This window comes from Cygnus olor, chromosome 16 (assembly GCF_009769625.2).
Source record: "Cygnus olor isolate bCygOlo1 chromosome 16, bCygOlo1.pri.v2, whole genome shotgun sequence".
Lineage (NCBI taxonomy): Eukaryota > Metazoa > Chordata > Aves > Anseriformes > Anatidae > Cygnus > Cygnus olor.
The window spans coordinates 13,235,309-13,255,913 of NC_049184.1; the positions used below are offsets into that span (position 1 = coordinate 13,235,309).

General features: G+C 42.3%; 2 protein-coding genes across 2 annotated transcripts in view; one reads left to right on the forward strand and one right to left on the reverse strand.

Moving 5' to 3' along the window:
• Nucleotides 1-15,191, forward strand: part of COL9A3 (collagen type IX alpha 3 chain) — a 38,146-nt gene extending 22,955 nt beyond the window's left edge. The window contains exons 19-32 of the mRNA XM_040575879.1: nt 527-580; nt 1,277-1,321; nt 1,773-1,826; nt 2,231-2,284; nt 4,921-4,974; nt 5,686-5,757; nt 7,568-7,603; nt 8,393-8,437; nt 9,049-9,081; nt 9,288-9,434; nt 10,081-10,135; nt 10,986-11,168; nt 11,439-11,516; nt 13,497-15,191. Of these exons, the coding sequence (XP_040431813.1) occupies nt 527-580; nt 1,277-1,321; nt 1,773-1,826; nt 2,231-2,284; nt 4,921-4,974; nt 5,686-5,757; nt 7,568-7,603; nt 8,393-8,437; nt 9,049-9,081; nt 9,288-9,434; nt 10,081-10,135; nt 10,986-11,168; nt 11,439-11,516; nt 13,497-13,672 (1,086 nt within the window). The 3' untranslated portion in view covers nt 13,673-15,191. The remainder of the gene's footprint in view (nt 1-526; nt 581-1,276; nt 1,322-1,772; nt 1,827-2,230; nt 2,285-4,920; nt 4,975-5,685; nt 5,758-7,567; nt 7,604-8,392; nt 8,438-9,048; nt 9,082-9,287; nt 9,435-10,080; nt 10,136-10,985; nt 11,169-11,438; nt 11,517-13,496) is intronic.
• Nucleotides 12,378-20,208, reverse strand: TCFL5 (transcription factor like 5). Its single transcript, XM_040576365.1, has 6 exons — nt 19,469-20,208; nt 18,578-18,764; nt 17,800-17,962; nt 16,939-17,182; nt 16,343-16,484; nt 12,378-15,648 (listed from the first exon to the last, which is right to left on the reverse strand). Exons 1-6 carry the CDS (start codon nt 20,206-20,208, stop codon nt 15,529-15,531), a joined length of 1,596 nt encoding a protein of 531 aa, XP_040432299.1. The 3' UTR covers nt 12,378-15,528.
• Between the last annotated feature and the right edge of the window lie 397 nt (nt 20,209-20,605).

Consider the following 20,605-nt stretch of genomic DNA (forward strand, 5'->3'; position numbering starts at 1 on the left):
ACTAGTGAAGAAGAGTGAAGTTGCTTATATTAATTAATCCCAAGGAAATTCCCTGAAGAAAGAAGATGCGCATACAGGCCACGAACATATCTAAACTCAGTTTTGTCCCTATACTTCGTGGTTCCTATTGGCTGACTTTGGGCCTTCAGAGATGCCTTTCAGAGCTGTCGACAGAGGCATCTGTTTATTTTAATTGCCTGTAGACAAAGTGCTGTCAGGTACTAGTTGCCTGGTTTTTGAACGGTGATCCCACAGGAACATGCACCATGTGCTGCCAAGGAATGAAAGTTCTTGGATTATTGAGGCTGGGAGCTGCGAGGGGACTTGGGAAACACCTGAGAGCTCTGAGCACCCAACAGCCTTTGTGTCCAGTGGGTGCCCTCCTCTTGTAGACACAACAGGCTCTTGATCCTGCACGTACAGGGAGGGAGAAGATTACAAATGTCCGTATGGGAATGTGTCCCCTGCCTGTGTCAGACCACTTTCCAGTAGCAGAGGGTCCCTCCTAACCTCTTGATATCCACAGGGTGATGCAGCTCGCATGGGTGCTCCTGGAGAGAAGGGACCAAACGGACTTCCTGTGAGTATGGCACCTTGATGGTCATCTTTTCAAAGGCACCATTTAAACCAAGAGGAAATGCTCTTTCCCCACCATACAGATGGGGAGCAGTGTACAAGACAAGATGGAAAACATCTGGAGTAGCACCAAATAGTAATACAGTAATACCATGACTTCTGGCCACTCTGGGCCAACTTAAAATCTAAGTCCGAAAGGGATTTTCTCTTTCACATCCCAGTGATGTGCATCCCTTAAGCAGGGAGATAAAACCCGAGGCACAACCGACCATGACTCAAAAGTATGCTGAGCTCTGTCCCTGACTTACTAGTGTTTATTGGCAAAATATTTAATGTCTCTTATCTTTGAACTATTCAAACGGAGGTAGAGTATTCCTTTCTTTCCATCTTGCAGAATATTTTGAACACCCCTAGAGGGAGGTTTCCACTGTGGAGAATATTGTTGCTGTTGTTTTATTTGTATATTCCTCCTCTTTGCTCTAATTGTCAAGGAGCTGTGTATGTAGAGCAGCTAGGACAGTGAACAAGAGGAAAATTGAAGGCATCATTTTCATGGTGAAAGCTGCAGAAATGTAAATCCTCCATTGCTTCAAGCAAACATTGCTTCTTGTGTGTCAAATCAGACCAGAATAACAAATTTAATAACTTTACTTCTTCTGACACTGCGTTTTTAATTTTTTCTTTCATTTTTTTCTTTCAGGGACTGCCTGGAAGAGCAGGTATTAAAGGCTCAAAGGGTGAACCAGTAAGTGAATGTCTCTAATGATGGGTTCTGGTGGGGAAGCCATTAGCCTGTCACAGCAAGGGGGATCAGTGCTCACAGGAATACCAGGAACCTTGCCTAAAGGTGACACAGCAATGAATTAAATGGGGTGCCCTAAACATGTCTCCAAAAGAGATTCCCTGTTTCACTGGACCACATCAGCCTGAGATGGGGTATGGTTGCGCTGTCCTGGAGCTGACAGCCCTCCCTGGTCACTGGTCCCAGGGCAGAACGTACTGGTCACCTGTTCTTTAAACGCCCATTGTTTAGTTTTTCTCGTCTTTGTCCTGAAACTGTAAAAGCTTAAAGCTGTTCTTGTTTCCTGACTCACGTTTTAACTCCCTCCTCTGTTTTCCAGCTTGTTGCTTTAGGTAGAACAGAAATGAATCTCTGAAGCTATTCCCTAATGGAGTGTTTGCTTTCTCCTCTGCAGGGCAGTCCTGGAGAGATGGGAGAGGCAGGTCCCTCTGGAGAGCCAGGCATCCCTGTACGTATCCCCATCGCTTACATTTATCGTGAGCTCGGCTGAGTGTGTTTTAAAGCAAACTGTGAAGCTGGAGCTGACATGCTGCTTCCCTGCAGGAAGACAGCTTTTAGTAATAAGACAGGTGCTGTGCTGCCTATAACACATGCAAGCGCATGGTGATGAGCACTCCCAGGCAGCTTTATGCTTGCAAGGAGCTACCCAGCACGCGCGGTGCAAGCCAGCCAGCTGGACACCTCCATGCACACATAGTACACTGAGGTCAGAGCCCACCGAGGCAGGTGGTGTGACCTACTGGATTGAAATAACCTGGGATCCAAGACTTCACATTGAAGCTTGGCAATGGGATGGGGAGGGTGGATTTGCTGCTCCCAAATGACACGTCTGACTTTGGTGTTGGTTGCCAGGGCGATGTTGGTATTCCTGGTGAGAGAGGTCTGCCGGGACCCAGAGGAGCAACTGTAAGTACAATGCTGCTCGTAAACCAAACAGATACTAAAGGAGCCACATTCTCTAATTGTATTGTCCATGGGGACTTTCAGCAGCAGAGGAATTATTATCCTATAAATGGGTCAGATTCTGCTCTTGCTGACAGCCCTGTGCAAATGCAAAGCAATTCCTTCAATTTCCTTTGACAAAGAAAGCTGAAGCTGCCCAAGAAGTTAGTGAGGAGAGACTGAATAGTAAGCAGATCCCTGATTAAACAGTGATAATGAAGTTCAGCCTGAGCTGAATGCCAGTTGCTAATGAAGCAAAACTGTTAACCTATTTCAATGTACATAGCCACCAACATATGAAATCTGTCCCATTCCTGTATCGCTTTCCTTGGAACAGTAGAGGTGTACTGCAAAACCAAAACCCATGCAAGCACTGGAAAGCCTGCAAATTGCCACCCTGAATGACAGGAGCTTAAAACGTGTTAAAAAGTTGGTAGACCTGCTGGGAATCTGTTGCCAGAAAGGCACGTAGCTGCAATGCTTTTCACAACTGCTTGAAAACACCCCAAAGCTCTCAAACATATGGTGCAAAGCCAAAACAATTTTCAGGTGGGGAATCTGCTCACACATTTCATCACCCACCCCCAATACTGCAGCAGCTTTGTCTTGCTGAGAGCCTGTACGTGTGAGCCACTAGGAAACAAACCCATGTACAGCTCTAGCAGTTTTCGCGTTTACTCTCTGAACTGACAGCTTTGTGAAACTTCTGGGCTAGAAACCAGTGTGGTCCTCAGTGGAGCATTTTGTTCCCATGTTCATTGCGTTCCTTGCATCAACCCGGAGCTAAAGAAATAAAAAGCCACAGGAGTTGCAATGTAAATCTGAAAATAACTGCATGGCTGCCTGTTGTGTCCCAGCTGAACAGCAGGGATAATAAAAAAGTGATATAAGGATGATAAAAACTCGATTCTCTTCATAATACTAAAAATTCGAGGGTACCATTTATTTTCTCATTCCCCAGCTAGTGGTGCCATTGTGGTTGGACCTGACCTTCCAGTGGTTTTGTTGGGCTTTTTTTTTTATTATTTTATTTTCATCCATTAATCTCATTTTGAAATCCAGAAGCCTACAGCAAGTCTAACGTGATTTCTGGTATGTGCCACTTGAAAGAAATTGAACAGTGTAATGATTTATGGTTTGTGAGCAGTTGCTCTTTAGATGGCCAGGGAGAGGGAAAAAATCAGCCTGAGAAATAAACTCAATTAATAATGTTTGCTTTTATGTCGGCAATTTTTCACCAAAATTGCCAGCCCCACACAAGGTATCGCATTGTTATAGTTAAAGAACAAATGCAATTGAGCTGATTACGTTGGTGCAGGCTTCTGACATGGATGCAATAGCATTTGAACCATGCTTGTTTCTAATTTCTGATTTGTGTCGGTAGAGTTCTAATTTATACGAAATGTTGTTAAGCCTAGGCTGTTCTAAGAGAGATGCAGGATTTATCCAGTGTTATGACTATCTGGCTCAGAACAATTTGAATCTGTCACAGCAAATCAAGGGTTTCTTCCCATTCAGAGACTGTCAGGTTTTATCAGGTACCACAACTTTAAAGCAGGAGTACAATAAAGTCATTTTTGACATAATTTAATGTAACCGTCTTAGAGCTCTGTCTCTATAATTCTTAAAGTTTGTCTTTAAACTACAAGCAGAAAACAGAAGTAGCCACAGAAATACCTGAGCAGTCGTCTGGCTCATTGAAGATGATGCTGTACTGTTCCAGCAGATGGGCTCCTTCTGGACAGACCCTGCTTTTTGTACACAGCTACGGCCACAGTGGTCTCAAGACCCAGGCAGGGATAAGGGCAACTGGTTTAGATTGTACATCGAGTCACACATCACAAGAGGATTTCCTCTTCCTCTTGGTGATGACCAGAAAAAGTTATGTGAAACAGTGGGTGTTCAGATACCAGTGTGAATTTGTAGGGCTAACAATCAGGGAAAAAATACTTAGGGGAAAAATACTGATGCCATTTTGCACAGGGCACACCTTCATTGCAATCCAGTAGATATTTGGTTTCTTGGTTACGGTGGACAGGCTGTGCTGCCTGATCCTCCGTCTGCAGCAGCCGGTTTGGAATTTATTTGTGTCCCTTAACACTGCAGCCGGCAGAGATGGCTGTGAAAGGGTCCAAGCAAGTGGATGCAATCGTCATTTTTCATGTCCAAGTGCGTGCAGCCCATTTCACAGCAGTTTCTTACAGAACTGGATCGACTAAAAGCACGGCATTGGGATAGCAGATCCCCTTTAATGTCTGTGCTCTGTCATGCCTACATCTTTTGCTGACACTGATCTGTACTCTTCAGGAATATGATATGTTCTTAACCATTAGCATATATAGAGATAAGCATTTTTATTTAGTAACAATATTATTTTTACATTCTTTTAGTGACAGTATTATTTTTATTTAGTAACAACAAAGTTCAGTTAACACCAACACCACTGTAATGGCTGTTCATCAGCAACGCCACTGGGAAGAGTGTTCTGCAGTACAACACAGCATGCTTTCTGTCTCTTAGAAGTGAGCCAATTTAACTGCACAATTGACATATCTGGCCCTGAATGATCTCCTTACCAAAGCTTATCCTTCTCTTTTCAGGGCCCGCTTGGTCTCCAAGGCCCGATGGGAGCCCCTGGTGTCAGAGGTTTCCAGGTTGGTATGCTGACAAGGGCAATTTCACGTGCATCACGTTCCCGTAGGCTGCTGCTTTCTGCAGACCTCTGGCAAGACAATTGGTTGGTGGCAACAGGTGATGGGAAGAAACGTCTCACCTTGCCAGGACCAGGTTACCACCTTCGTAACACGTGTGCAGTAGAAAGAACACGACCAGATAAGCTGCCTGCTGGAACAAGTGATATTTAGTATTTTTATAAATGAAGGGTTTGAGCTTGATCTATGTGAGGACACCTTCCTTTCTTCTCCACCTGGGCACCTCAGCCTGTATTTCTTCAGTGAACTCCTTTTCCCCTCTGCTGCTCTGGGGGCTCTATGTCCTCCTCTCCTCTCCAAGGCAGTGTTCACAACCACTCTCCGTTCCCCTGTGAACGGGCTGAGAAATGATGCATGGTGCTTGCGTCTGGGAGCATCACTCGATGAGGGGTTACAGGTGTGATGTTACCAGCAGAGGGCTGGAGCACCTTGTCAGTGTGGTCGACCAGTTGTGACGCACGGTGGGGCAGAAGTCAAAGTTGTACCAACCGTGCAAGCGGTCCCTAGGTCCTGGGGAATCAAGGAGAGGGGAGAACTAAGACAAGCAACCCGTTCAGACCTTTTATGGAGACTGCTGAACTCGGGGATGTCAAGACGTGCAGGGTTTCCTGTCACTTTAAGCTGTAACTCGCTCTTTTATTGTTTTCCTAACAGGGTCCTAAAGGTGCCAGCGGGGAACCTGGCCTTCCCGGTCCAACTGGAATTCGTGGAGAGTTTGGTGACAGGGTAAGGAGAAGATAATATCTGTACCTAATTCCTGTGTGGGAGATGTGAAATCAGAGCATAACAGGGCCCCAAACATGGTGTAGCTGATGTCATGGCATCAAGCACAAGTAGACTTGGTAGAAGGCTGGTCCGTTGGGCATCCCAGCCCACCCTTTAACTGCTGAATGCCCAAGGCAGACCAAGACAGCAGGGAGTAGAATTCATGCATCCCCTCTTTTGTCTCACCTCATATTCATGTCCTTGTTTCCAATTAAGTTCAGTAACTCCCACTATTTTTAGACAGAATGGATTGCTTAAAAGAGACTCTGGGATCCTATCCTAGCCAGAAAAGACAATTGTTTTTTCTGCTCTGTGTGCTTATTTCACCAAAGACTATCTCCCCATGGACACAGGAGAGCTGATTCATGCGTTTTTGTTTTTCAGATGCTTAATTAGGGTTTCTGGATTTTTTTTTAATTACAATTTGCTCAGAGATTTCTTTCTAAACAGCAACACACCTGGGCCCCACACCTCAGAATAAATCCAACTTTTTATTTAAATGAATTCATTCTCATTTAAAAGAAGCCAGCAGAGCAAAGTGAATGGCATTTGTTCGGGGCTTGTAGGAGAACAGTAGCTGTGTGTTCGTCAGCAGCCTTGACTCCAGCTTTAAGGTGAAGTTTCTGTGTAAACGATCGCTGCGGCACCAGGGGGATTTCACAAAGACCCTTCTGTGCAGGCTCCAGGCAGGTTTAAAAGAGCCCCTTAGTTGGAGAGACTGCGAGCCTAGAAGTGTAAAACAGGAGGGTCATTGTGGAGCCGCGGGGTCCTGCCCAAATTCATAGCTTTGCTGCGGTGAAAAATGCATGTTTAGAGGGTCAGAGGCCCCTGCACAGAGCTGCCTGTTATCCAGAGAGCTGCTCCGAGCAGAGGGAGGGAAAATTTTATGCCTAAAAAAAAAAAAAAGGAACCAGGAGCAAAAAAAATCTAGGTTTTATTTCTGGCTTTGAAGTTAAATGTAGTTACTCTAAGATGTAATTCTCGATTGTTTCTTAAGCTCCCAGTTCATTAAGTTTTCCCCAGGAAAACATGCTGTAGCAAGTTAGGATAACCCCAGAAAATACAATATGAATGTTCTCAATATAAAATGAGTGTTCTCATTCATTTTATACCATGAGTAAATTCAGTTTCCTTCTCACATCATCCAGTGTGGAAGGCAGAGATCAGTCACCCACCAGCATCATTTGGGACCTCACTTTTTAATGTGCAGATTTGTAGAATTGCTATTTCAGTCATGATAGCAAGATGACAATGATGAAAAACAGAAGGGAAGAAGAAAAACAGAATTCCTGCCCCTGGGATGGACAAGAAAGATTACTTTTTTGAAACAGGTGTAGAAGACTAGGGTGTAAAGCATGGAATTAATTTTAGCTTCATTTAGGAAACAGAGGAGGATGGTATGAAAAAGGTCAGTGTGGATAACCTGTGCCAGGCAGGGGGGAGCAGTGCATTGCCAAACCACTTCAGGAAAGGCCTGGTAGGACGAGGACTGGGGGAGCAGAAGAGCATCAGGTCTGAGTGGGATCCTGCCTGGGCTGGGGTGGGATGCGGCCCGAGGACCTGCCCTACAGCACACACTGGTGACTGCAGAGTGCTCTACAAGACTAGCAGGGATGCTCACGGTCTCTTATTTCTAAGAAGTATGAATGAGATTTGATCCCTCCTACTTGGCAGTTAGGAGGCTCCTTCCCAGCCCCTTGCTGTGTGAGTGAATGTGTGAAGGGTGAGGAAAAACCACTTTGAGCTCATTTGTCGTCTTATTTATTCTCAGGGCCCTACCGGTGTTACTGGTCCCAAAGGTAACCAGGTAAGTGTAGCTGATCTTTCTGTGATGAATTTCATTCTGCATTCAACAGAGACATTCAAACCATACCTGAGGTGCAGCCTTTGAGAGCACAGCCTGCTTTTCCTTCCCTCAAATGAAAGTATTCAGGAGCAGACACCAATAAAACACTTTTTTGTTCCATTTTTTTGTGCTGGCAAGAGAGATGTAGTCTGTTCTGATGGAGACATAAGAAAATGCCACGATAAAAATGCAGGACTCTTGCTGTTTATTTTGTAACCACAAGGCACGCCATATATAAGCTCCTCGCATCACTGTTCCTCCCGAGTTAAGTTTGGAAGCGCAGCTTTTCACCAGGGCTGTTCCTGTGACTAATGAAGAGGATTTGTCCTAGCCTCGGAGCTTGGCAGGCTAATAGACTAATTTAATCTTTTACTTTGCGCTGCTTAGCTTCCACAGTTGGATCCGTCTCAGTGATGAGCTTTTGAGACAGTTTTCATCGAATGTATAGCTTATGTCAACGCCTGACTTTGTTTTTGCAGAAAATGAGTGCTTTGCCAACAAGTGTTGTGTATTTTGTTTACCAGCTTCAGTGTCTGTGAGGTCTGTTGTGTTGCTAAGGCAAAGACCAACCTAACCTCTGTTTGTCTTGAAATAACTTCCTCTCTAAAGCCATATAGTCGCCATAACAATGTTCATCATCTGCTCTAATTGCCATGTAATAAGCAGAGTGCAGTGTTTTGTGTTGCCTCCAGTGATGCCTGACTTGCACGCGCTGCTGTCACCATGTTGATTCGTTTATCTCCCTTTCAGGGCATTGCTGGAGCAGATGGCCTCCCAGGTGACAAAGGGGAACTGGTAGGTGTCCTTACGTTGAATTCTCAAATAACAGAGGGGTCTAGAGAACCATGGATCAAGAATTAATAAGAGCAGTTAGAATTAACCATCCAAGAGCTCCAACCATCATCATTAGACCACTGGTTGTAAAAAGGAGAAAGCAACCCAAGCCTGTGGGTCCCTTCCAACTTGGGATATTCTATGATTCTTCCAGCCACAATATTCTGGGCACGCGTCAGCTCGCCTGGTCCCTTCAGGAGGAACTGGGTGGGTGGGCAGCCGGTGTGGCCTTTGCAGAGCTGTGGCACATCGGCACTCGTTCGTCATTTTGCTCCTCAGAGCAGCAGGGCGCAGCGGGCACTGCTCTGTCCCTGGGAAGTTTTGTCCATCTCAAGAAGCGGCCAGGCTGTGTTCAGCGCTGGCACCCGGGGCAGTCTGTTAGTGTCAGGGTGCTGGGCCCAGTCGTGTCAGGGCTGGATCAGGCCTCCTGGCCCCTTTGCTAGAACAGCTCATTGGGTGCCACGTGCATGTCATCATCACTGCTTCCTACATCTTGCAGAGTGGGAGATTTGACTTTGGATGCACGTTTTCTGAAAGATTCTTCTTTCATATCTCCCTTTTCTTTCTAACAGGGTCCCTTTGGTCCCCCTGGCCAAAAAGGAGAGGTATGTATCAGACGTTGCAGACTTGTGCCCCATAACGTTTGTTTATAAACATGGTTATTGTATCTTTCAATGATGTAACTCCACAAACTTTTTAAACACACGTGGTCAGCCTGATCACTTAGACTTAAAGAAAGACTTAAATAAATCCCATGAGAAAATAATGGGCCATGTCTTGTGTTGTTTAATTTTCTTCTTCTTTATTACAGCCAGGAAAAAGAGGAGAACTTGGTCCCAAAGGTGTCCAGGGACCTAACGGGACAGCTGGAGTTCCAGGGATTCCAGGACACCCAGGGCCCATGGGCCATCAAGGGGAGCAAGGCGTTCCTGGCATCACAGGAAAACCTGGGCCTCCTGTGAGTATTGTCTGCTTCTGGGGCACGGTTAAGGAGTCTCTGCAGTGAATAAATGCATATTTTGGATGCATATTGAAAAACTAAAGTTGCATCCTGCATTTGAACAGACAAAAGTAAGTAAATGCGCAGGCAAGCTAGCAGTCTTGCACCAAGAGGCCACCAGTAGAAAAAGATCAACCTTTTGCAAGCCTCAGAATTGAAATCCCCCCAAATGTTTACCTTGAGAATTAATCTCACTCAGTGAAATACAAACAGATTATCTGCATCCATTGGAAGGGGCTGTAAGTCACTGTGGTCACTGCAAAAGTGAATTAGAAGTTTAAATATACAATTCCTAATCAGTACTTCAAATGTTAGGCCTCTGTCTTGGTCCAGAGCATGTTTAATTACTCAGGAAAGGCCAAATAAGCCTCAGATTAAATATCTGGCCTTAAACATTAAAATTAATTTTGCCATTAATGTTGTGACAAAGCTCCTAAATTGAAGCCATCGTCTTTTGAAGAGGAGGAACAAAAACTCATCTTCATGCAGGATCCTATGCTTCTTATGGAGCTGCTGGAAATGAGTTTCATGTCCTGAAGCTTCTGTCAGTGATAATTATCAACAATGTGCTTTTTATAAGGCAGCATTCTTCTGTTAATTGCAGGGCAAAGAGGCCAGTGAACAACATATAAGAGAACTCTGTGGGGAGATGATAAATGGTGAGTATTACTGGGACAAAACTCACTTCAATTACCATATTTAGCTGAAGATGAGGCGATCCCAAACATAAGACAGCTGCTGAGATCTGTTATTTTTTCTACTTTAATTAGGAAAAATATGCTGACATTTAATGTAGAGAAATTATTCAGGAGGTCACCATGTTGTCTGGGTTGTCTTTCAGTATTCTGAAGTTAGTATTTTTAAATGATTCATCAGGGTAACACGCAAAGCACGCTGAAGGAATCTTCGACAGATCTGTCCTGCACCCACGCGGGCAGGTGCGTCCCCAACCTGCATCGTTCTGCACTTCAGCTCCCACCTCCTCCTCCCAGCTCGCCTCTCCCCGGCACACTGTGCCTCCCTGGGGCAGGCACCGGGCAGGTGCCAGCTCCCAAGAAGAGGCCTTCTTTCTTTGAACTTAATGTTTTTCTTTTAGAGATTATGTTCATCATTGCTTGTTTCAGAAAATTTGTTTTAAGTATTGTTTTCCAGAATACTCATTATCTTTTGAAGTGGTTTAGGAACCAGGAAATATTAATGGCTTACAACACCTAGAGATTTCTGACCCAGATCTCCCTCAGTGGATATTAAAATGTTACAGATGAGCTGACCGGACAGATTCTGCAGTGTTTAGTTGCTTCCTGCCAGAAGCTCCAAGTGTGGAGGAGTGGCGGGGGCAAGATCTGCACAAGCATGCAGCTCTGCTTTGTTGCCAGCTACCCAGTTTTCAACTGCTCCCTCAGTTAAGCACATTTGGGGGTAAACGATAATTAGCTGAGCAAAGAGTGAAAATGTTGGACATGCAGTTTTTAATTTAGGTGATTTTTTTTTCTTTTTTTTTTTTTTCAGATCAAATTGCCCAGTTAGCTGCTAACCTGAGGAAGCCCTTGTCTCCGGGAATGACGGGTCGGCCTGGCCCGGCTGGGCCCCCAGGGCCTCCTGGGGCTACAGGAAGTGTTGGGCATCCCGGTGCTCGTGGGCCTCCTGGCTACAGAGGGCCAACAGGAGAGCTTGGGGATCCTGGTCCCAGAGGTAAGTGAGACTGAACCAAGCGAGTTTCTCTTTCATGCACGCTGAAACAAAATGTCAAACTTGTACTGATTGCAGCAGTGGAGGAGGAATGGATCAGGCCTTAGGCAGCCTGAGTTCTGGAGGGCAGTTTTGCTCGCATCTTTTAGGATGCAATGAGAGCAGAAATCTTGCGATATCCTGAGGATTTTTAGTTCCTCTTCAACTTTTCCCTCCCTGTCCTCAGATCTGGCTGCTGTATACAACTCTTAAATTGTCTGTTTGTGATTAAAGGTGACACTGGCGAAAAGGGAGATAAAGGACCCGTTGGACAAGGCATCGATGGACCCGACGGCGATCAAGGACTTCAAGGTAAGTCTGTGCAAATAATTTAATGAACCATAACTAAAGCAAAGGCAAAAGAACAGTTCTGCATGTTTTTGGCACTATGTTGTAGTCCCTTTGTCCATGTAATTGTTACAGTAGGGTTGTTTTCCTCTGTGTACAGCAGGTGCACACAATTTGAACAGTGGAATTTAACTAGTACATCCCCTCTTTGTGCCACTCCCATCTAGTCCTAAATGTTTCAGAGAATGTTTTAGAGAAAAGGCAGCTGGGACAACCAGGCTCCTCATTTGTTCTTGTTTCCTTCCACTAATGGCTGTGAAACATCAGGAGCTTTTATAGATTTGAAGGTCAGGACCTTTCAGAACTACTCTCAAATGGTTGCCAGTGTCAGCAGGTTATTATTTTCAGTGGTACTTCATACATAATAATCACTTAGCTGATATACTACTTATCATCATGTTTAAACATGTGTAACACCAGCGAAGTTCTGGCTTCAGATTATGACAAAAGAATCTCTCCCGCTGCCTGTTTCCTGCACTGTGTCCAGAGGGACATTTGTCTTTGCAGTGCTCTGATACAGAATGCCTGCAGTGAAAACTGCATCAGGGACTGGCAGCTATAGTCCTGCAAAATTGAGTTCATTGTCTGTGGCTTAAACAAGACAAGTTCTGCAGAGAAATCAGGGATGTTACTTCATTTTACCAGAAATAAATATAACGTCTTAGTCTACAGATGTAGAATACAGTGGTGTTACTGCTCTGTATTTGGCTATAGTCCCATAAATCCTTTATCAGAGGACTCAAAGATTCATTTCTGCAAATTAATGAATATCTATTAGAAAGTTTGAAAGTATATTTTTTTATTTTGCTTGCCTATTAGTTTTTCTAATTGTGATTACATCTTCACAATGAATAAGTTACAGGTACCAAAACCAGGCTCTGCATCCATATACTTTCATAAATACATAAATATCTTCTTTTCCAAAGCATGTAAAAAGATGCTATTTTTCATGTATTAGATATTGAGAGCATTTGTCCTATTCATGAAATGTAAGATCAACAGTACATGCAATTAAGGAAAACAATCAGGCACCATTTCTTTATCACAATTAAGACGAGACTGCAGGTTTATAGATCATCTATTCATATAGCTGTCCTTCAAGGAAACAGAATCGTATTTTACAGTATTGAAAAAAAAGTTTCAGTAGCTTCTTGTTATAGAAATAACTGTTGTCAAAAATAAAAAAGAATAGCTCAAGTCTGCCCAAAGCAGAAATTGGTTTTGCCAATAAACAAAACGTATTTCACCCTAAGAAAATTTTTGAAATTAGACACATGTATAAAGGAAGCTACTTATCTGTAGTATCAAGGAGATTCTGTATCCCCACTCACTACTCTCCTTCCCTTATTCAGAGTCTTAATTATGATTAAACTCAGAGAGGTGCAATGAATTGAAGCAGCAAAATACCACTGCCTTCTAGTAGGGACTGGGAAGTAGGGGTAGACATGAATGCTCCTACTGGCACAGTAAGCAAGCTGTGAGCTTGCACATCAGGAGCATCCCTTGAGCAAACTTTTCAGGGACCCTGCAAAATAATTCTGATTACAAATTAACCATTGTCATTCATGGAGTCACACACTAAGGTAGCCACACCGGTCAGCTAAAGTCAAAACGGACTCATGCAGTGACAAAAGTGCAGTGCTAAACATCTGCCTTCAACTGTACTCAGGTAATTCCAGTAAACCGAGAGGTACCCTCAAAAAATCCAACACATGTACTCTAGATTCAGGCTAAATTTATTCAACACCTTGCACTCAACAGGCTGTAACAAGTCTGACAAACAGACACTCAAAGTATATTAAGAACTCTAAAAGTAATATATATTTATATTACTTTTATATACGTAGATATAAATTTATATAGGTATATATGTATGTATATGTATTTTTTTTTTATGAAAGGCAAGAAATATTTCATGTAATAATTTTTCCTCTTCTTGTTTAGGACTTCCTGGTGTACCTGGAATTAGTAAAAATGGTCGTGACGGTGCTCAGGGTGAACCCGGTCTTCCAGGGGATCCTGGTACTCCTGGTGCTATTGGGGCTCAGGGAACTCCAGGAATATGCGACACATCGGCTTGCATGGGAGCTGTTGGAGCATCGACTTCCAAAAAATCATAAAACGGTACAAGAAGTGGAGAAGTGACTGAATATTTAAATAAAGAGTGCATTGTAAGAAAACAGAATCTTCCTAGTGATAAATGGACAGATGTTCCTTCTATTATATTAAGCGGAGACTTTGACACAGTAATTCAGTTCTATGAAAAAGAAAGCATCAGATGACAACTGTAATTAAAGATGCTTTATGAGTATTTTTTCCTCCCCCAATTATCTTCCAGAATTTTTACTGCTAAACAACCTCACCTTCCCTTTCTCCCTTTGTTGAAGAGACCTGCGAGAGGAAGCATTCCTTTCCACCATCATCTCCCTAGCTGTCCTAAAGATCACGGCTTTTCTGTACAAAACTTTGAGCCTTGGCAATTGAATTCTTGGTGCTGCTCCTACTGACTTCAGTTATGCAGGTTTGTGCACTACATCCGCACCGTTAAGGTATTCAGGCACCTGACTGCTACTTACATCAGTGGAAGTTAGGCATTTAAATAGCCAGTATTTGAACATCTTAACATTCTGGGCAAAGAACATAGCTTACGGATATGCCGTCTATTTTCAGTTTTCAGACTGCATCTCACATAGTAAATACTAGTAAATACTACGCCCTTGCAATCAAATTCTGCAAAAGGTGCAATGTATGTATTTTAACTTACAGGGGAAAGGTTTTGTACGTTTCCATATGATAATAAAGGAAGTTAAGTAACAGCATTTTCATGACCTCTACTTAAGCTATTTGCACAGTAATTGTGAATGAAACCCCAAATAAGAAAGGATGCTCTTCTAAAGTTCAGCCAAAAAAAAACCTGTATGAACTGTTGTAAAAATAAAAGGAGATTTTTTTTAACCTTTTCTTTGTGATGTTATAAGTGTCGTTATACACAACAAACGCTCAGATGAACTCTATATTCCAAAACTGGTTTTACTAGGATTGTTTGGAAATAAATTGCTGCAAAATTGTCAATATCCGTGATTTAAAACAGTATTTATTTTGAGAGATCTTTTTGTACTTTAAAACCTGCTGGCATCATCTATTATCACCAAAATTAATAAAGCCACTTCCAGCGCACACAATATTCTATTCCTGCCCTAAATGCTGAAGCTTATGAACAATAGAGACGTATTCATCTTTAAATACTAAAATAGCTTGTGCATTTAAATAATCTGCTGTTTACAATGTGCCATTTTTGGACTAATTTACCAGTAAAAGAAACTGCTGGGCAGTTGTGTGAGAGGCATTAAAATAATGCACCACTATAAAAACAACGCTAATAGCTTTGTGTTACTCTTTGGAGTGATGAATGTTAAATTATGCATGGCAAACATGAACCCCATAATAGCAGCACAGTTGTAACTATGCACTTACTCGATTAACCAACATAACCTTTAAACTTTTAATCAGGAAAAAAGGGCATTATAATATGGTACCTTTAATTCCTTTTTACATTTAAAGAATACATTTGCATCTAGTCATTAAAATAACAGGATAGGTTGATGTTCTACAACAATTCCTAACTGTACTGTATCACCTTAAAAAAAAAAAAAAAGGAAAAAAGAGCACAACCACAAACAGAAAAAGAGCAAAAAGAGAAAAATAAGGCGTCACGACAATTTCTTATTGCCTCTAGTCCCAAAGCCCCTTTAACAGAACACTGATTTATATTGCTGGCAGTCAAATTTCATTTCCATTTTGAATGAAGACTGTTTTCTGTTAAGCTCTATTTATGCATTTTTACAAGTTATATTTTTAAGTCACTCCTGGAGCATATCAAATTCATCACAATCAGATGAATCCCAGCATGTAAACAGGAAAAAAAAAAAGGGTCACTTATTTATCCACGCTTTCCATACAGTTCAAGGCAGTCAGTTCAAGCTACTTGGTCTCCATAGCCATGCGTGTTTTCCTGCAGTGGACACGTTATAAATGAGTCTGAACTTGCTATTTTTAGTCTCCTGCCTGTTTTACCACAGAACACAGTCTCAAATTCCTAAAAATCAAAATAATAAAAAACAATTACGCTTAACATAAGTATTTACTTGAGACGTATGTTTTCGTTTCACTAGTGTCTTGAAAAGACCCAAATACACCTTTTTTGCTGAGGGGCTCTTGTCAAGAAGGTTTTCCTATGCACACTCCAGCCACTCTCTTGAGATACTTAGCAGAGGCAGGATTACTTTGGGCTGCAAGTACTGCAGTAGGAACATGAAAGCTTATAGGGCATATAACCCTTTCCTACTCTCATCCATTCTGAGATACCATGGGTATTCAGCTCCTGACCCCCACCACATACCTACCAGTTCATGCCAGCTAGCTAGAAGACACCTCTGTGAACAACTGGGGAATAGAGAAAAAGGGAGGGGAGAAAAAAAAGAAAGGACTGAAGGCCCTAATTCTACAATGTCCAGACAGCACAAGTCCTGAGCGTGGTACTAGCTGAAAACCAATCAAATTTGAAAACCCTGAGGGCAGCCTATGATACCACACAACTGACACTACTGAACTAAAACTGTTCTGAGGGCAGCTGGTCAAAAACAAACAAACAAACAAAAAGAGCTCAATGATACAGTGATCCTTCACAAATAGCATTCAGCAGAAGCATCCCATGTACTACGAGCTACATTACAGTAACTTTAAAATGCTTCTCAGTTCTATCCATATCAAAAATCAAATTAGATTTGAACCTGTTTCAGCGAATCGCCATGCTTTTCCTGAATGTACTTCAGAAATGCCGTAGTCCATTGTAATGTTGTTGCTTTATCGGTATCAGCAGTACAGAAGGGAACCAGCAGATTCAGTTCATCACAACAAATCCGGATTCTGCGCCTAAAGACAAATACAAAAGGTTATCATCCAGATGGGAGAGAAAGAAGGAAAAAAATAAAAAATAAAGAAGGAAGACTACTTGCATCTGCTACAAGCCATGAACTTTGGGGACTGCTTTTTGTTCTATTTTAATCTAGCTATCTTTTGTTCACTACAAGCTTTATATTTGTAAATTAGTCATGTTATATGCATGTTAGTTTCCTTGTCTTTCTAGAGCCGGTTAAATGTTTTAAAATACCCTTTTTGTTTATAGAGCAAAAAAACAACAAAGCAGCCCACAATTAAACATACATTTTTTTCCTCTGACGCCAAACCCTGACCACTTGCATTGCTTTTTCTTGTGAGTAAAACAAAACGTCAGATTTACCCCTCGCTCTGGATAAAGAGGGGAGTGTTACAGTATCAGTATTTTAGGCTTCAAAAACTTTGTACTGCAGCTCCTCACAGAAATTACCTTCTGTCTCTCTCCATGCGGTTATGTCTTTCTCTTCGCTGAGCAACTCCTTCCTGTGTACCACTCTGCACCTGCACACTTGGATTGGACTGTGCTGACTGCCAAGAACCCTGGGCAGGTGCAGTGCTCTGGCTATCACACATATTTTGAATGTCACTAAGAGGTTTGCGATCTGCGTTTGCTTCCAATGGGCTTACTCGGCTGCAACTTCTTTTGCTTATTGCTTGCTTGCATAACGTGTCTTCTTTGCAAAACAAAGAGGAAAAGAACCCATTGAAAACCCTCCTATTGATCACGGAAAATATCGATCATTGAAAATTTATTTTTTGTTTTATGTGGAAAAATCTCTGAACGTTTATGGCTAACCTAGACTGCCTCTTACAGTAACACGTGTCCTATGCCCAAATGTACTGCTTGCTGTTTCAAAATCCACCTAGCTTCTGTTTTCTCAGACAACCCCCTGAGATCATGCCTGCCTTTGATTAGCACCTGAGGAAGTCATTTAACTGTTCTTCAGTTGGGTAACAACTAGATCTGCTATATCAACTTTAGGGCCAAAAATGTGGAAAGAATCCAATTACTTACTCTAGGCCCAGCCTTTCGAAGATACTTTAGAGCCTCAGGTTTTCTCATTTCAAGCTAGGAGTGCTAAACAATTTTGGAAGTATAGCTAAAATTACAGGTGTTGAACTTTTTTGGGTGGGGAGAAATCTAGTTCCATATTGCCTATAGTACATCTCAAAGACCACACCACATGTGAACCACTACAATCATATTAATTGTGGAAAATATACAAATTCAGAAAAAAATATAGATTTGGAGGACAGAGAAAGCTAAGTAAAAAGAAGATAAATGGTTTACCTCCAACTTTAATCCAAAGTTCCTCAGGCAAAGCTTTATTCATAGCACCTACTGTCTGCTTCGTGGATTCAATTTCCTGATGATAACAGAAAGAAAACGTTCTGGGTATCCCAAGGTCCTGATGTTTGGCACCTTCTAAGATAGTGCAAGATGTTCCAGAGGTCTGTGAAAACCAAAAATGAAATACTTAGAGGATTACATAAAAAGAAGACAATTTCGATATCTTCATGTGAATTTTTTTAAGTTTTAGCTTCCTGATTCAATGTTGTATGAGAAATCTCAATTACTTCTGCAGAACACAACCATGGGACTTTAACAGAATGATTTTTTTTTTTAAATACAACTCTGAGATTTCCTGAATACCATACTATCATTCTTGCTTCAGAGCTCACTGTGAGTTTGGGAAAAATAAAAAGTATTTTTCTAATTTGTTTTTATTTAAAAAAAAATGTACTTGTTAAACATCTTCTTCTCCTCTTGAATTAGTGAAGCCAATTTACTAAAATATTTCTCTTAAGAAATCTAATGGCCAACTGATTAATATCTGATGCACACTTACAAATGACACTACCACACAATGGCTTGAATTACTTTTGATAGCATTAAAGAGTAACACATTAATAAATTAATTAAATTATAGATCATACTACTCGTGCCTATTGAAATCAAGTCACAGTTTAACACAAGACTTTAGAATTCTATGACACTCAAAAGATTAACGTTATTAGCATTGGAAATCAGCAGAGTACAACTAGTACAGAATATATTATCTACCTACCTGTGCTTGTGAAGGATTAGCACTCCCAGAAGCAGAACACGTGTTCATAGTAAACAATGGATATGTGAACTGTAAAGAAGCTGTGGTAGGTACGGTCGTATTTTTCACCAATGTAGCACACTTGTTTTGATGCTGATGAAGAGGAACACCTATCAGTTCTGATGGCTGTCGAATCAATGTTACTAAACTTAAAAAAAAAAAGAAAAAAAACCACACATACAAGACTGAGTACTTGAAAAACAAGGAGCACAGAAAAAAATTATAGCTACACAGTCTAGTAACTATCACGAAGAAACCACTTTCATTTACTGTAAAAAGAAATCATTACTGCTGTTGTATCTCCTACCTCAGCGACAAAAAAAAAATAAAAAAATCAACTGACAAGGAATTTTATTCTGTGCAAGGTATTTTATTCTGTTTTATGGCTCAATAAAATGCTTTATCAGCACGCTAATACAGTTACAGTGCAGTATTATTGCTGGAAGTTTTTCCTCACAGTCAGGCCTCCAAGTTATATCATTAATTATAACAACCAACTGCTCCTCATGTTTTATTAGGATCGAAAGCTACCTTGCTTTCAACAAGTTGTAAGTTAAAGTAGGTAATGGTCTTCTCTCACCTCTATTTATGTTACATGTTGTTATCAAGAATAAAGTTGTAAATTAACTAATTTTGTAACCACATTCTGTGCCATTTATGCAATATAAGGAAGGAAGTAGTCAGAGGTCAGCGGAGTTGCACCCATGTGCGACTGGCACTGTTTAAAAAAGCCAAACTCATCAGCTCGTGTATTAAAGAAGCACTGATCATAGGTTTTAGTTAGAAAAACAGTTTTGAACTCTATGAAAATATGTATCTTAATAACATAAACTAAAATTAATTACAACACACTTGTTAAGAGTTACTCCAGATTCTTGGGGTTCTTGACATCTGGGGTTTTCTGTCTGGATGCTGTTGAATCTGTCTTCCAATCGAACTCTGACTGCAGATTTAGATCTAGACTCTGATGCCAGTGCCGAATTTTCGGCAGGAATGTTTTCTTTATTCGTCCCAACAGAACTGTCACCATGTTTAACCCTTACTAAACCGTGTCCTGGGACTTCTACAGAGCTACCCTTGGGTGTTTTATAGGCTTGGTTTGCAGGGGGGTTGGACTCACTCAGTAACATCATTCTGAGCTCCTGGAAGTCAACGTGGCCCACACACGGGTTTGAACTTGGCAAATTGCTGTCGGGAGGTAATGCTGACTGGCAGATAACCGGGAAAACCAACTGGCTCCCATCGCTGTTTGAGGAACACCCGTCCTGACTGGCATTCACTGAGGCCTGGTGCAGAGGGGGATCTGCAGAGCTGCCAGCTAAGAAAGCAGAACTGACCCTAGCTTCTACTTCACCTTCAGCAGCTTGTGCCTCCACGTGTGAGTAAAGTATGTGCTGGAGCTGGGTGTACTCTATTTCCGTCATCTCCACCAGGCTGAGGTCTGTGGTGGCGAAGCTAAGGTTTTGCTCACCAAAGGAAACGTCACTTGGGCCTCCAGGTCCGCCAGCAGCCGGAGCGGGCTCGGGAACACTGGCCGTGCTGGGAGGAGTGGAGGTCTGAGGCTCCTCTGGGGCCGATCCTGATCCTGACATGACTACAGCGTGCCTAATCAGTTACCAACGTCTCTTTCAAACACTAAACCGTAACACCTGTAAAAATTATCAGTAACAGCCGTAAAAAAAAAAAAAAAAAAAAAAAAAAGCAATAACAGCAATACATAAACGTAATACAGATTCTGTAACTCCAGTACCACGAGGACTCAAGGCAGCGGCTCCAGCTCCGAGCACCCCCAGCTCCAGACACCGCTGCTCACGGGAGAGGGATTTCACCTGCCAGCACCCGCCTTCGGCACGGGGGCTCCGGGCTGCCTGCTCGCCGGCGGCCCCCTCACAGCAGCCCCCGCTCCAGGACCCCGGGGGGACGCCGAGGGACGGGCTCCGGCTACCGGGAGCCGGCGGCAGCCCTTCGGTGGAGGGACGGAGAGGGGCT

What these genes read in the sequence shown, in the direction of transcription:
- TCFL5 (XM_040576365.1), bottom strand. Translation starts at nt 20,208, where the DNA reads ATGTCAGGATCAGGATCGGCCCCAGAGGAGCCTCAGACCTCCACTCCT. An exon ending in ACTTTGGATTAAAGTTGGAG is followed by an intron (nt 17,183 to 17,799) that starts GTAAACCATTTA and finishes TGTTTTGCAAAG; the next exon opens with AAGACACGTTATGCAAGCAA. An exon ending in CGCATGGAGAGAGACAGAAG is followed by an intron (nt 16,485 to 16,938) that starts GTAATTTCTGTG and finishes ATTTGTCTTTAG; the next exon opens with GCGCAGAATCCGGATTTGTT.